The sequence below is a fragment of the Centruroides sculpturatus genome, unplaced genomic scaffold, assembly GCF_000671375.1.
Source record: "Centruroides sculpturatus isolate CEXI.00-Female unplaced genomic scaffold, Cexi_2.0 scaffold154, whole genome shotgun sequence".
Taxonomy (NCBI): Eukaryota; Metazoa; Arthropoda; class Arachnida; order Scorpiones; family Buthidae; genus Centruroides; species Centruroides sculpturatus.
The window spans coordinates 62,744-79,663 of NW_019384392.1; the positions used below are offsets into that span (position 1 = coordinate 62,744).

At 25.9% G+C, this 16,920-nt stretch overlaps 1 protein-coding gene across 1 annotated transcript in view; it reads right to left on the bottom strand.

Moving 5' to 3' along the window:
- Window positions 1-1,327: 1,327 nt before the first annotated feature.
- The window catches only part of LOC111618254 (transportin-1-like), a 90,252-nt gene continuing 74,659 nt past the window's right edge, over window positions 1,328-16,920 (bottom strand). The window contains 3 exon segments of the mRNA XM_023359741.1: window positions 1,328-1,995; window positions 2,082-2,193; window positions 2,292-2,466. Coding sequence (XP_023215509.1) covers window positions 2,086-2,193; window positions 2,292-2,466 — 283 coding nt within the window. The 3' untranslated portion in view covers window positions 1,328-1,995; window positions 2,082-2,085.

Genomic DNA, 16,920 nt, shown 5'->3' on the forward strand with positions numbered 1-16,920 from the left:
TAAAAAGTGATATTTGTTTAATTAATTTATTTTTCTCCCCCTCTCTCTCTAAATTTTTTTATTGCCATCAAGTATAAACACAATACTGACTAAGATCTGAAGTTGAAGGGAAATATACAGTACATTGTTTACATATAATTATATTTATAATATATATATATATATTTAATATGACTAGCTCATAGTTGTGACAAGTTTAAATCACACTCTCAAACAGTGGCCTTGAGCAGAAATGTTTAAAGAATTTAGAAAAAGATTAAAAAGTTAACAGTAAATATAAAGACAATTTCAAAAAGATTTCCCTTCAACTTCTTCGCAAAAAAAAATATATAATNAATAATAATAATGAGATTTAAGTTTACATTACAAAAATGCCATAGTTTAGGAACCTATAAAGAATATTACAACAAAGTGATTTCCAACAGTATTATACATTTTAAAACTGCATTACTTTCAAGTGGTATGAATTATATATGAATAATGCAACATGAGATGCTAGTGAAAGAAAAATAGACATGAGGATGCATAGTAAGAATACATGCCACACATACACACACACATGCATACGATTTCCCACCCACCCACCCAATTGTACTCATGAAATATATCTTTTTTATCACATTTAATTGAAAGTTTTTTGTCACTATTATTTTCTTTGATGTAATGAAACATTATTCTCATCACATTTGACTGAGCTACACAGGAACTTGTTCTTTAGAACATTTTTTCCCTTTTTTTACATTTTAAGTACATTATATTTCTGCAGCTGCCTCATAAAATATTATATGAACACCTATATTTACTGTGATAAAATAACCTTAGAGCAGCCATATTCTTCAAATTTTTTAAATCTGTTTTTCTGAATTACAACAAATTTATTATTTAATTTCAAAAAATTAATTACATCATAAGATTTAATGCATTCAGCATCCTTTACAAAAACCTGTCTTTATATTATTATTATTATTTTTAAATACCATCCCTTCCCCCCACCCCTGTGTGTGGAACCTGACATATGTGGGGGGACAAGAAAGGGACATAAGGCACTTCACAACACCTTATTAACAGATATTGAAGTGTTAACATGAAATTGGGGTAACACGAAAAGGTGACACAAGCTTAACTTTTTAAATTGAAGTGATTTTTACAAGATTACAGAAAAACAAAGCTAAATTTTCTCTCTTAATCAGATAAACAAATCTTGTGTCAAGTTGAGCAATAATGAAGAAACTGAAAGAAGTTTTTGTCAAGTCAAACAAAGTTGTTCTATTAGTCATATTTGAAGTAATTTAAGACAGCAAACATATATTAAGAAAAGTTAACTTGCATATTACTCTATATTAATATAGAGTTTCTTATTTTTAAACACTAGCAACTAACAATTTACACAATTCCTAACAAGCAACACCAATCTTATAAACTATCTTAAACCTAATTTGAAAATGAAAACTATTTTTAAGAATCTGATTAAACTTATTTCTAAACTTATCCTAGAGCTTTTTTCTTTTTATCATCATCATCATTGAAATACATGACAAGCACATAATGCAATTTTTGTTCAACTGGAAAATTCTATTTAAAGTTATACCATAAAAATACTAGAACATTATATACTTAATGCTTAAAATTGGTTAAGAAAAATTGGAAATGTTAAAGTCCACGGAAAATGATCATTTCAATTTCAAAAGTTCACAAAGTGAATAGTATATATTCTGTTGCAGTCAACATTTCATTATAGAAGAGAAAAATCAAAGGTGATGTTCTTAGCATAATTTTCCCCACAAGAAAAACCTTTGACTAATATCTTATATTATCGTAATTATTTCAAAAATTATAACAATATGAACAATGGATTCTAAATAACATTCCATTGGTTTAATCTTCCTCAATTTCTTGATCTTAAATCATCTAATGCAGTTACCCCAATTATCCCTTTTTTCATTTGAATATTGTGTGGTCAGTGATTTAGCTTTCCCAGCTTTTGGCAAATGGTACCTGAAAAAGTTTTAAAATATAGTTATAGTTCAAAGATATATTGATGTTTATATTCATAAACTTATGTACCACATGATGAATCTTACTTATTCAGACACCATAATTGGCCCCAAGACGTTCTTTTAATGGGGCAGGAAACTGATCTGAAAACCGTCTCCAATTTTCTTCACCTACTTGGTTCTTAAAACCATGAAGAATCTATAATTCCAGAAATATTTTTTTATCAACACACATTTATAATACAAAATTTTTTTAAAATTTTGCATAATTATTATTAAACTTAAATTTTATTTTACCTCATTAAACATATGTTTGAGGTCTTGTTTGGGAGTTGCCCAAGAAGCAACAGCATCACAGAAAAAAATAAAATCTTGAACCACTCCAGCTGGATTTACGCCGATCATGCTACATATCCCACGAAATGCAGAATCTTTCTCTTCATTATCACGAATGTTTCTTAATGAAGTACACCTTTAATATTCAATATTTCATTACTTTTCTTTCAAACACACTAATTAGATAAATATAAAAACATCTAATTGTGTAGTTAGTTGATTGTGAGTAAGTGATATGAGTATCTTGTAATTTGCAGCTTCAAAATAACAGAAAAAAAAAGTATTTGTAATAATAAGAATAATAAGAATAAGAAAAAATATTTAAAATATAATTAAAAAACTAAACTTATCAACAAGCATGCCAATATACAAACCAATTTTTTTTAATGCAAACAGGTGCAAAAATGTTACTGACAAGCCCAAACACCATTCACTGATATTTGTGATAAATTAAAAACTACATATATTAAAAATAAAATAAAATTAAAAATAACAGAACTTATTAGTTACTTAAAAAGACAATAAAAATATTATAGCAGTTAATATACAAGTGCAATACTACATTAATAAATAATAATAATTTTTTATTACTAAAAATAAGTTGTTATTTTTTTTTAAACCACTTAAATTACATTTAGCAAGATAATTACTATTTAAATATGACAAAATTTATAAACAACATAAAACAATTTTTTAAATACATTTAAATAATGTTAAATTCTCAGGGTTCTTGAAATACAATAATTTAAAAATTTATGAGAACATTCACACTATTTCAGAAAGAGAACAAAGTAGGAATAAGTCATGATATGTATCAAATGCATACATAACAGAATCAAAATCTCTATGTATCAAATAGATACAAAATTCTTTTTAAAAAATCTTAATTATTCAAACTTTAAACTTTCACAGACCAAATTCTACATATTAATTAAACTCTAAAGAATTATACAATTTATTTACTTATTTTGTATACTGTAATATCAAGTATAATGTACTGTATATATACTGTAATATTTTGTATACTGTAATATCAATTTTGTATACTGTAATATATACGGAAAACAAGATCTGGACTATATATAAGCTGCATGAATAATGCATTATTAAGATTTTAAAAAGTTTGTTTATTTTTGTTTTGCTGATATGAAATTAACAGTACTCCACAGAAACAATTGTTATTTTATCTTCAGTTTTGGTCTTTTCTTGGTTGTTCTGAGATCCATAGTGTATTTTTGTTTAGTTATTCCATATTGTAAATTAATATTTTGATCAAAAGAACTAATAATAGTTGAAAGTGAGAAATCCATGGTTTTAGCTGTTTTATTTTTTAAATATTTTCCCATTTAAAAACAATTATTCTATTTAAATAGAATAACAAGATTTAAATAATCTTGTCTATAAATTTCTTGAATAATAATAATAAAAGTTTCTTAATCATTTACTGAATTTCAAACAAAATTTGATAGTGACTCTATAACACTTAATGAATCATCATATCAAAGAATAATGTGTGAAAATACTTACAAAGAGAGGGGAAAACAATTTCACTCATTATTATTAATATGATTACTAAATCAAAAATAAATGTTAAGAAAATGTAAAATTTGTCATCCATTCTACTTATTAACAGCTTACAAATTAATGGACTAATCTATGAAAAATATCTTTTGACTATAGATGTCTTTTTATATCTGAAATCTGACAAATATATTGTGTTAATTTGATTTATTATATTTTTTGAAGTGCTTGGAATAATGAAATGATTAAGGAACCCTGAAAATATTTTGCCTTTGAATTAAAAAAAACATAGTAGACAATTGATTATTATTATTTTTGATAAACGTCTCTTTATAAAATTAAAGTTAAAGAAATCGTTTTCATAGCTATTATCAAACAATCTATTTCAGTTTAAATTTTATAAGATTTATTTCCATAATGATAACCATTTCTTTATCATCACTATAACAATAGACAGAAAATCTGTAGAGTTCCTGATTAAATGAATTTCTATGAATGAAATTTCATCAACAACTAAACCACCAGAATTTAATCAATGGAAGCAGAAAGTTCACATCATTCTGGGAAATGGTTATATAAATAAGTTAAAGTTTTAAACAAACATAGTTCCCACTCTCCTGATAATCAGGCTTTTTTTTTCTTTTGGTTTATTATAACTACTTACCCTGTATAACTGTATACTTCTTGTTCTTGTAATTTATTCAGAATTTTAGAACCTTTGATTTATAATCTTGAAGCTTAAACATCCTGATATAATTACTGCTACAGTATTTTGATTTTTATGAGAATTCACAAAATTTATGAGAGATTAATAAATCTTCAATTATGTTTGTAGCATGTTTCAGGAAGGATTCTTTTGGTAGTTTTAGTATACGGTATATATTATCTTACAACCATAAAAAGCTGGTCTTATAATAATATCTAATTTACACTAAACATAAATCAAAATTTTTAAAAAAATTCTGAAATGATCCAATCATTCTCTAAAATGACACATTAAATAATAAAGATTTAAAAAAAATCAATACATGGAAAGTAAAATAATTCCATAAATTTTATATTATTATACACTACATTCAAACAACAATAATATAAGATAAAACCAAGATAATTTGACATCAAAAAATAATATAAAATATTGAGATACTTTCTTGTTTGAGTATTTCTTAGTGAGAATTCAGTATCAAAAGATTTATGACATATGGAAAAATAATTAGTCATCATATAAATCATATTACACTTAGTATCAGAAATTTTTCTGAATATGAATTTAATGAATCTAATTAATTAAAATGCCTCAATGTCCTTTTCTTACTAAAATATAAATTTTCGTCTACAAGTACGTATCTTCTAATATCAGGACTTATTATACTGGCTTTACATATAATACTACAGAGTTTCACAGAAAACAATTTTTTATTTTATTTAATATACCTTAATAATAGGTATATTAAATAAAATAAAAAATTGTTTTCTGTGAAACTCTAGTATTATATGTAAAGCCAGTATAATAAGTCCTGATATTAGAAGATACGTACTTGTAGACGAAAATTTATATTTAATTTAATGAATCATTCACTGTTTTAAATGAAATATTTTTTTAAATGTACAGCAATTATTCTTAGTTTTAAATAGTAACTGAAATCTTTAGATGCAAAAAACTCGTATCTTTAGTGTATTTTATATCACTATTTTTTAAAACATGCAGTGTATCTTAAATTTAGGATGAAGTCAAATAAATCTATTTTAAAAAATAAAGTTATGTGAAAAACTAAAGAGGAAAAATGCATAGAATTTCAGAATATTATTTCTGTTAATTTAATCAATAAATATCGTCAAGCACAGAAATGAAATGATGCTAAAAAGTTTGCCAATGCACTACATTTACAGCACAAAAACCAATTCAACATTGAGTAAGCATTATTATACATTAACTTCTTCATAAACTCTTATAATAATATACCATAATTAATGATATTTTTATACAAATTCAAAAAAATATTTCCTGTCCTAACAATCCTCATTATAAATTTTACAAATCGCTCTATTAAAGATTGCTTTATGCATTAATAACTTCAAACTAAGAGAATTTAAAATTTGTACAATTTCATTTTAATAATAAATTATAAACAAATATTCATTTTGTATACAAATTATAAATACTTTCAAGGAGAGTTGAATTTATACAAAATTTCAAAGCCTACATCTTTTAATGTTATTTATGTAAAAATTTATAAATATAATGCTGATTCTTAACAATTCTTTCAATTTTTAAGAAAATTAGAATAAATCAAATTAAACATAATACAACCAACATAGTGAATATCAACTGTACTAGGCTGATTAAACTCAAGCAGCATATACAGAAAAATATCTTCAGAACAAATTATTCAATATAAAGCTCAGATATAATATCTAAAATATAAGATGCAACTGATAAATAAAATTGATGTTGAAATCATCCAATAAAAATTGAACCTGATTTTTAAATGACCCATAATAATTAATGAAAAACCACAAGAATCTGACTTCATACTCTAAAAATTAAAGATACTTTTTATTCTTAAATAGATTTATAACAATTTTCAAAAACTATATCACAACTGAAAAATTAGAATAATAATATCATCATCATCATTCAATTCTAATACTCCAAACATAATTAAAAGGTATCTGCAGAATCATCAAATTACAAATAATTGATTATATATGCTTTAGCTAGTTAAATTTATTACTAACCTGGTAAATGATTAATTTCATATTACAGATAGGCATTTGTTGAATGCTTAATGATTTATTGACAGTAATTTAATATTAAATAAATTTATTTTCTTGACATTATCGGACAAAATTAATTACACATAATCCATAATTTAGCAGAAATCTTTAATTACATTTTATGTCACATCCAAAGGATAATTTAAGAAGGTAGCACCTTTCATAATAACACTATATCTATAATTTCAAAAGATTACACTATGTAGCATTAATTTGAGAACTTATTTTGCAAAATGTAGATCATTATCCAGTTTCATTTACTGTAACATATACAGAAGTGAAATATACTCTTCTAATCTGTATGATGACTTGCATTTCTATATATTACAGATGCAAGATGATACTAGGCAGCAATGTATAGAATAATGTTTGGTAGACTAATTTATAAATGAATCATAATATTCGGAGAATAGTTGCAATTTCCATCAACACCTATTAAATTACAGATGTCTTACTCTTCAAACAATTATGCCTATAAGTGAAATACAAAATATTATATGTAATCTTGGAATAATAGAGTACAACTGACTCAAACAATCTTGCCATTCTCACAATTTATTTGAGGCACTCTTCTAAAAATAATATTGCAACAGAAACATTTTTTTGAACTATACAGAGCAATAAACACTTAGTAAAATATAGTATTTTAGTTTCAAAATTGCTGAATAATTTACTTTTGTAAGATGGATAGAATATGGTTACTAATATATAGTGATTTCTACAAATTCTTTGGAAATTTGGAAAAAATTTAACATTTAGTACACAATACTTTTGAAAGCAATACTGTGAAAGATATTTTGGCCTCCAATTTTATCTTGTGCTTACTAACTTTATGTGGAGCAATGTTAATCATCTTTTCAGTTTCAATTTATAAACTATTCTTTATGCCATTATATTATTATAAGCATTACTAAATTAATTAAAAACTATAAGAATTACAAATATTTTTTTAAACTTCTAAATAACATTGCACAAAACAATTGGAAGATATTTTGATAGATTTATTTTCTAAGAAAATTAATACTGTCAATAAATATTAATACAATAAGTAAAGCATTGAAAATTCCAAATACACTACTGTATAACTGAAGTTTAAGTGTTCTAAGTTCAAGCCAATATTTTGCAAGGAATCTACTATATTTACAAAGATTCAAAATGTAATTTACAGAATCATAATTTAAACAAAAATACCTAATCATAATTTCAAATTTAAAAAACTATAAATTGTGAAGGAATATTAGAACAACAACAAAGTTATCATTAATATTCATTTTTCAATAGTCAAATCTGGATTTTCAACACTACTGTATTTTAGAATCTGTCCAGGATATTCCATAAAGAATTTCTTAATATTCTTACTTTTTCCATGCTAGGTGCATTGTTTTAGCTATTGCAGACAGTCATGTGCTATATTAGAACTACTTTATCATAACATTGAATAACATTTCCTTTATTCTATTATTTTCCCTGACAATGGTTTTGTTTTATATAAAAATAATGAAATTAATGCTGCAATATCTTCTAAATACTTTGAACAGTTTGGTGTTAAACTTCTTTAGAAATTTTTAAAGACAACATAATCAATTGTTCATTTTATTTTAAAACAAGCATAATTTTGAAAGAAAAACATTTCAAATGCAAAAATGCAACTAATTCTAATTTTTTAACAATTCAAAAATGTTTGAGTTTTAATCAGTTATTTTCTTTAACTGCTAACAAAGCATTGATAATAGCTTTAATCCAAACCTAATCTCAATCTTTCAAAAGCTATAATTATACCAATTTCTGTTTTAATGGATTACAAACTAAGCAATCTTTTGTATTTTTGTACATAATTTTGTACTCTAATAAAGCAGAAATTGGCAAAATTAATATATCAACTTTGTATTCATTTTGAAGTTTTAAGATTTGATATTTCATTGACTATTTTTCTCAACATTTTATTTTGTATCACTCTCTTATATCAATTCATTTTTTGAAGTTGAAATCATTTTATTTCATTTATTTTTACATGAAGTTGTATTAACAGTCTTTGAAGATTCAAAATCAGTTTGTTGTTGAATTAAATATTAATTCATTCAACTAAGTTTGTAGTTGGTTTAAGTAATAAGAAGAAATTATAAAAGTCATCTACATTGATTTACTTACAATTTCATATTTTAATAAACAGATCATTAAATCTTCTAAACAGGACTAAATAAATTTATTTAAGCAAGTACTATCATCTTTACTACGTAAAACAATTCTTTCTAATTGAATAAAGATTACAAATCAATAAATATCAGGTTACTTTGAGGCTAATAGCCTCCTAGTAACCTGATAAGAATCTAACTAACATTTCATTAGTAATATTGGTTGTTTTCATAGCTAATTATATTCTTAGAGGAAAAATCAAAAAATTAATCATAAATAATCAATAGTATGTTTTAATGAAAATTATAAACTAGTAAGTTATCAGGTAAAAATATAATATATATTACAATACAATAAATGATTTGTATTAAAAAATTTTATTAAGAGTAAACCTCAGTTTATATATCATACATGATAACTTACTTTCATACACACACAAAAAAAACTTGTTGGAATTTTTATTCCTTCTTATAAAATAAAATGCAAAATCAGCAATTAAAGACTAGTAAAAAGATCAGTATAAACTCACTAAATAAAAATATAAAACATCATAATCATATAAAGATATGTACAGATAATCCCCATTTAATGTAGGTTCAGCAATATATTTATAATGCTGTTTATTTGATTAATTAAGAAAAATATTTGTAAAATAACTTACAAGAACTATAAAATTATTGAAATGATCTTATGTAGTCCTACTTATATAATTTAGGGATTTCTAATCTTTTTCATGTATTAACTCCTTCTAAGATAAAGAATTTTTAATTAATTGACACACTTCAATATCTAAATATGCATATATTACACTAAAGAGAGTTTTTTGTTACCTAAACAACCATCTAGATTTCTTTGCAGGTTTGAATGAATTAGGTGTTAGTAGATAGAAATGAGTCTGCACATGTACAGTAATCATTTTGTTTTTGGATCAAATTATCCATTCTGGAGATATATCAAGTTGCAAAATTTCCCTATCATTTTGTGTAGGGAGCTGATAAGAAACTTTTGCATCATTGAGATTTTGTAACATTTCAGTGTTAGGTTCACTGAATTGTTAGCCAGTAGGACTTTGCTGACAGAAAAAGTTAGGCTCTATTGGATTTACCACTTTAAAATGTGGTATACAAAGCAATTTTGTAATTCACTTAGGTGTGACAATTAAATTCCAGGACTGGGGTAATAAAAGGACACAAAGAATATATAATGAAAAACCCTTTTAACATGTTTCAAAGTAATCCCCCTGGAGGGCAATGCACTTCTCGCAACGCTTGTACAAGTTCTTGAAACACTCAGCAAAGTCACTTCTGTCGTCAGCTCTCAATTCCTTGGTCACATTGCACTGTATGTCTTCCAGGTCGTTGAATCTATGTCCCTTCAATGTGATTTTGATTTTCGGAAACAAAAAATTGTTGCAAGGTGACAAATCTGGTGAGTATGGAGGGTGGTTCAACTCCACAATGCCACATTTGGCCAAAAACTTCTTGACAACAGTCGCAGTGTGCAGGTAGGCATTGTCGTGCAACAGTACCCAGCTTCCTCTTGCTGCAAACTGAGGCCAACCCCGACAAGTTGTCTCCACTATCATCCGAATAGACATTTGATGGTCATATCACAGCAAGTCTCTGATTTTTTTCGATGTTTTCTCGTGTTCGAACTGATTGAGGTTGTCCAGGGTGAGCATCGTCCTTAAGGTCTTCCCGACCATCCCTGAAACGCGCAAACCACTTGAAAACACGAGAGCGGGATAGGGCATCATTCCCATAAACTTGCTTGATGAGGGCATACGTCTCTGTTGCACTTTTACCCAACTTGTAACAAAACTTAATGTTCACTTTTTTTTCCATGACAAAAATGTGATAGCACTTTCTCACAGCATGTGAATGGAGTGCAGAAAAAGAATGAGTTATGAGACACGAACAAATCTTTGCAGACAAGTAGCCAGATGATTGAACTATTATGACAAGCTTAGACAAGTTTCTGCATGCTGACACTGTAGCGCTACACAACCAGTCCTGGAATTAAATTATCACATCTTGTATGTGTGTATGTGTATATATATATAGGCCTTTGTACATAATTTAAAAAAAAATCCTTTTAAAATTTGTTTTAGAGCAAAAAATTGTAAAAATTTTAATATATTTTTTGTTTTATATTGCAAAGTTTTATTGACCCTCCCTCTCACCCTCATTGATCCTTAAAGAGTCAATACTGACCATGTTGAGAAGCCCTGATATAATTTGAATTAATTGAATTTTTGATAAAAATTAAGAACTAATTATTTTGATTGAAATGTATCTTCAATTACAATGCAAATAAAAAATACTTAAATGCAGACCTTCCAGATTGTATCTTCATATTAAATAGTGATGCTAGTATTTATAAATTAATCATTCATTTGATGAATTTTTATATAGTGCAATGATATAAATTCATACATGCTAAAAATATATTTGTGTTCTTTTTGTTTTCACAATAAAAAAAAAACATTTTTTTTTGGTAATCAATCGTACATGGTAAATAATCATAAATAAATCATAAATTCTATGTCTTCAATCGTTTTAAACATAAATATTACTTGAGAAATAAAATCTGATTTAACTAATGAACAATTTTTAAAAACTTGAAATATCATGGCAAGAATGAAGATATGTAAATCTAATTTTGTTACATTTATCTTTCCTTACTCTATTCAAAATTGCAAATACCTATCTAGATTCTGTGTTATTCTAATATAGAAATTTCAAGAATTTTGTATCTATAAATATTTAAAATTTCTCAAAAATGTTTAAATCAGATCTGGTTCAATCACTATCATGTTTAAGAAACCATATATACTAAATTCCAGCAATATTTAATTTGGAAAAATAAGCATTTTTGGTCCTTTTAGGCCTGCTTCAGGTTTTAAACTGCATTAAACTGTTTAAAAATTAATGTTTGGTTTATAGAATGTATCAATTCTATGAACATTTGTAAAACATGGTATTTAAAATCTGAAGGAGACCTATCAAGAGCTGAAAATGGTTTCCCCCCCAAATTAAATTATTATTGAAATTTGGTATGTGTGATTTCTTCTTTTCTTGCTTTTATAACTTTTTAATAGAAATGTCAATTTATAAGATTATACTTATTTTTTATAATTCTCATGAGATCTCCAAAAATTAGCCAAAATTAGTCTATTTTTAAAAATAGTCTCTTAAACCTTAATTATAAATAAAATATGTTTATCAAATTACATTATGTGATCATCTTATGGTATTTATACTAGATAAATCCAACCATATGCTAATTACAATAACAATATATATAAAAATGATTTCTTTATGTTAAATCTATTTTTAAAATCCATAGAAAAATTCTAATATTAATAATATAATATATTCAATCATATGTATAACAGGAATGACAACTAAAATACTGCAAAGTAAAAAGCTTTCATACTCACTATGTCACTTATTGTCTACAGAAAAACTAACGTAATAATTTAAACAGTGGATAATTTAAAAACTATCATATGTAATACCTCTATCTAATACAACAAAAATAGTTTCTTGAAATGTATTCATATATAAGAATGATGAAAAAACATTACTTATGTCTAAGAAATAATTTGGATATGATCATAAATATCTCTCAAAATTTTAAAATGATGATCTGATTAATAAATGAAAACATTAATCTGGCTTTTAAGTATCAAAATAGTTTTGACATTAACCAAACCTTCTCTGAAGATAGTATTTCTATAATTGTTTCTCAGTGAGAAGCATTCCAATATAAATGAACAGACACTGAAATTTAATGAAGAAAAAAAATTAATGAGCAATTATTTATTCTGACATTGTCAGAATGCCAACCTAAATTTTTGTATCACATTTTTAATTTATTTAATTTAAAATATATGTTCTCCACCTCAAATTATTAGTAGTGTCTTGCCCCTGTACATCATACTTTACCTTCAACAATAGTCGTGCCAGTCATCAACTGCTTTCAGGGGAGAAGTTTTGAATTGAAATAATGCAAGATTTTTGTTGCACTTCTAAACAAGGGATCCCCAGTAATATTTAGTCTTAAAAAGTTTTTGCCAACATATTATGCTATTAATTAATATAAGTGGTCTTATTATTTTGCATTAAGTTTTGAATAATGAATGTACATTTTTTTTTCTGAATATCTTATGTACTTATACATAAATACATTTTTATATTGTAAGGTTAAGGAAAAAATTAGAAATAATTTTCGTTTATTTCTGACTTTTATATAGAAATTTAATTTGTCGACTAAATGAACATCCAGATTTTTTTTTATTAGTCTACTTAAGGCAAATTAACTATTAAACAGCTTGATAAAGAATCCAGCTGTTCATTTAATATTTAAATTAATTATTAGGTTGATTGTATATGTTATTAAATTTCTGTTTTATCTTCATATAAACAAAGATATTTGTACAGTCGACCCCCCTATAATTACGGTCCCTATAGTTACGATTCCTATAAAACTACGAAAAAATTGCTACCGGTATCCGTAAAAAATAGTAAAAGTTCCCTATAAACACCTCAAACGTCATCGGGAAGCCGAACTACATTCCCGCCGTCCGTAGCGCCACGCTACGGAGAGATTTCTATCGTCTGGACAGTATTATATAAATTATATATAAATTAGGTACTGTACATATAATTATATATTAATTATATATAAATTAGGTACTGTATATATAATTATATATTAACTTATTGTAACTTTGTTATAATTAAATATATAATTTCCGCCGTCTAGCGTGGCGCCACGCTACGGAGATTTTTACGCTAACTATCGTCTGTCAGTATGTAAATTAGGTACCGTAAGTCTAATACAGTACTGTAATTTTATACATTTCTTGTGAAAGAAACATTTCTTATTCAACGGCGATTAAAATTATTTATATTAATGATGTCTCCGAAGTTCTACGAAGTTTTCACAGAAAAATAAGTTGTTAGAAATCGGCCGCTCTTTGCTGAGCTGTTCCGCGACGAAAACAATGTTGAGCAATGGCAATGTCGAATGGTGACACTCGGTAAGTAATCCTACAATTTTTTGTTTATAGCGTAGTTTATACGGATTATTCCCAAAAAATATATACGTATTTTGGAAATGTTGAGTCGGATTAGTCTAGAATCGATTAATTTTATGGAAGAAAATCTTTCAAACAGCCGTAGTCCGTAAACTTGATACGTGTCGGGTTGTGATTGGAAGGATTCGTAAGAAAGCGGATTCCTAGAGAATGGAACGTATCTCTATCTTATAGGGGGGTCGACTGTATAAGCCAACATAATATTTTCCAATAGTTATCAAATTATTATCCTAAATTATCTTTCCAGCTAAGTAATTTTATAGACTTGAAATTTTGTAGCAAGATAAATTATAAACATCTTATTAGTTAAGAACTCATCATAATAATTTTTATATACTATTTTTATCTGTGAAGCAAAGTTTTAATTTAGTCAATTTTTCACTCTATACATCTTCATTCAAATTTTTCTTTATTTTCATACAAACTAATTTAATTTTTTCAAAAAATAATACTATATTATCAACTATAAAAATAGCACAATATGATTTGAATTATTATCATACTCAGTCTTAAAAAAAAGAGTAAAATAAATAGTGTACTTTTGTTACAAAAATTAGGCTTTTGTATAGTGTGTGGGGTATGATACCTGTAGAGGAGAGAATGATAAGCATAGTACAATAAGCACTCTATCCATCCTCCACAGATGCCTTATTTCCTGCACAAGATTCTGTGTACCTGCTAATTTATTCAGTGCATGTGTTTTGTACACTGTGTTTGGAACAGATATGTCTATAATGTAAGTGATTTTATTGTGTTTATCAATGAGATGTCTGGTCTGTTGTGGTAAATTGTTTTATCTGTGATTATGTCTCTGTCACAGTACATTTTCTTTTCCAATACTGTCTGGGGAATGTATTTGTAGTATGGTTCATAGATGCCTAATAATTTGTGTTTCTTTGCAAGCTCTTGATGTATTATATTTGCTACTTGATTATGTCTGTGTAAATAATCTGTCTGTGCCAAGAGCTTGCAACCAGAATTGATGTGTTATATAGTTATTATTATTATGTTGAGTGTAGTGGGTTTTATTTGATTGACACTGGTTGATGTGTACTATGCCGAACCAGAGTCAAGGCACAGCAACCAAAACAAAACAAAAAAATTAAATAAGTGTCTGGGTATTCAGGAATTTCCTAACAATATGACATGCATTCAATATATTATTATTATGTTGACATATTGTATCCTATCAATCTTATGCTGGTGCTTAATACTATGCAGGATCAATACCAAGGCATAGCTATCTTCACTATTATATTTAAGAACAACTTTTTTGAAAACTGCAAATATCTACAGAAAACAGATATCTACAAGGGATCAGAGTTTTAGTTTCTGAATAAAATTAAATGATGATTTTTGAAACTTATAACTGAGATTTTTTTCACAAATTTCTGATTACTTTTCAAAGTTTACTATTTTTATTCAAAATAGGGATACTTATTAAAATGCTAACTAACTTTCATCTATTGTATTAGCAGAGTCTAACAAACTTCATACTAACCATCCTAAAACTCATGATTCCACTAGGAAAAACATTTACTTTGTACTACTGAAACCTCCAGATCAACCCTCTGAGAATGGTAAAACATCTAGTTACCATAATACAGTCAAACAGAATAAGTAAATAAATAATAATAAAAAAAGAAGTATGCTTAAAAATAAAACTCAATACTTCTACCTGAAACTTAAAAATTGGTTATTAACTAAAATAATAAGTAAATATATAGAAGTTTAACAAAACAAAAATATTACTGTCTGACCACAGATCTTGAAGCCCCAGTTAGAAGATTTCCAGGAATGGTCTATTTCCATGATGGGTGAGGAAAGGAAAACAAATGCAAATCAGTATGCATTGTTAAGCATTGCCATTGAGGTATAGTTTATCATTTTTCTTTTTTTGCAATAGTGCACATTTGAATTAATTTGATTATGGATCAGATACCATCTACAAGTTCAGGAAAACAATTTCAAAGTCAAAGCAAATGCATTATTCACAATGTATTTAATATTATTTGCAAGCAATTTATCCAAAGTAATAAGTATAGATACTAAAAAGTAAATTTTTAATATGATGGCTATTAATTAAGTTCTAATTTAATTTGTAAATTTGATTATTGATGTAAACTAACTTATTTTCTGAAGTGACCTCCTTATTTTCATAATAGATCCGTCTTTTTTTTTTTTTTTTGCCAATGCACAGGATGTCTAGAGGGACTCTCTTATCCATAGTTGGACAGTAACCAGTTTGTATTGATAGTATTAATTTTAAATCATTTAAGCTAACATTCTTAACAATTCAATTCTGTCTTCTGTATAATTAATTGCAGAATAGCCAATCAAATACAAAACTATTTGATGATTTCTTAATTTGTAGTGCAATGCTATTTTTTACACTGTCGTTAAAAGTTAACTCATATATATATGTTTATATATAAATGAGTTAGCTTTTAACGACAGTGTTGATGAAAATTGATAGAACTATTGATAGTATTAATTTTAAATCATTTAAGCTAACATTCTTAACAATTCAATTCTGTCTTCTGTATAATTAATTGCAGAATAGCCAATCAAATACAAAACTATTTGATGATTTCTTAATTTGTAGTGCAATGCTATTTTTTACACTGTCGTTAAAAGTTAACTCATATATATATGTTTATATATAAATGAGTTAGCTTTTAATGACAGTGTTGATGAAAATTGATAGAACTATTGATGTATATATGTACACATCAATAGTTCTATCAATTTTCAGTATATTAAATGAGGACTGATTTATTCTTCTTGCTAAAATAAATTTTCTTAAATTTGAAAAATAATTATTATTAAATAAGGAGGTAAATGCTAAAATGTTAATAGAAATTTAAAATATTAAATTGATCTAAAGAAAAATGTTACACTATGTAAAATTAATGTATATAAATGCAATTAAAGTTATATATTATAATTTAACTTCCAACATTTCAGAATTATTACAAAATCGAATTAGAATTCTTTTCATAATTATTACCTACTTTAATGTATGTTCATTAATATTTATTAATGCTATTCATT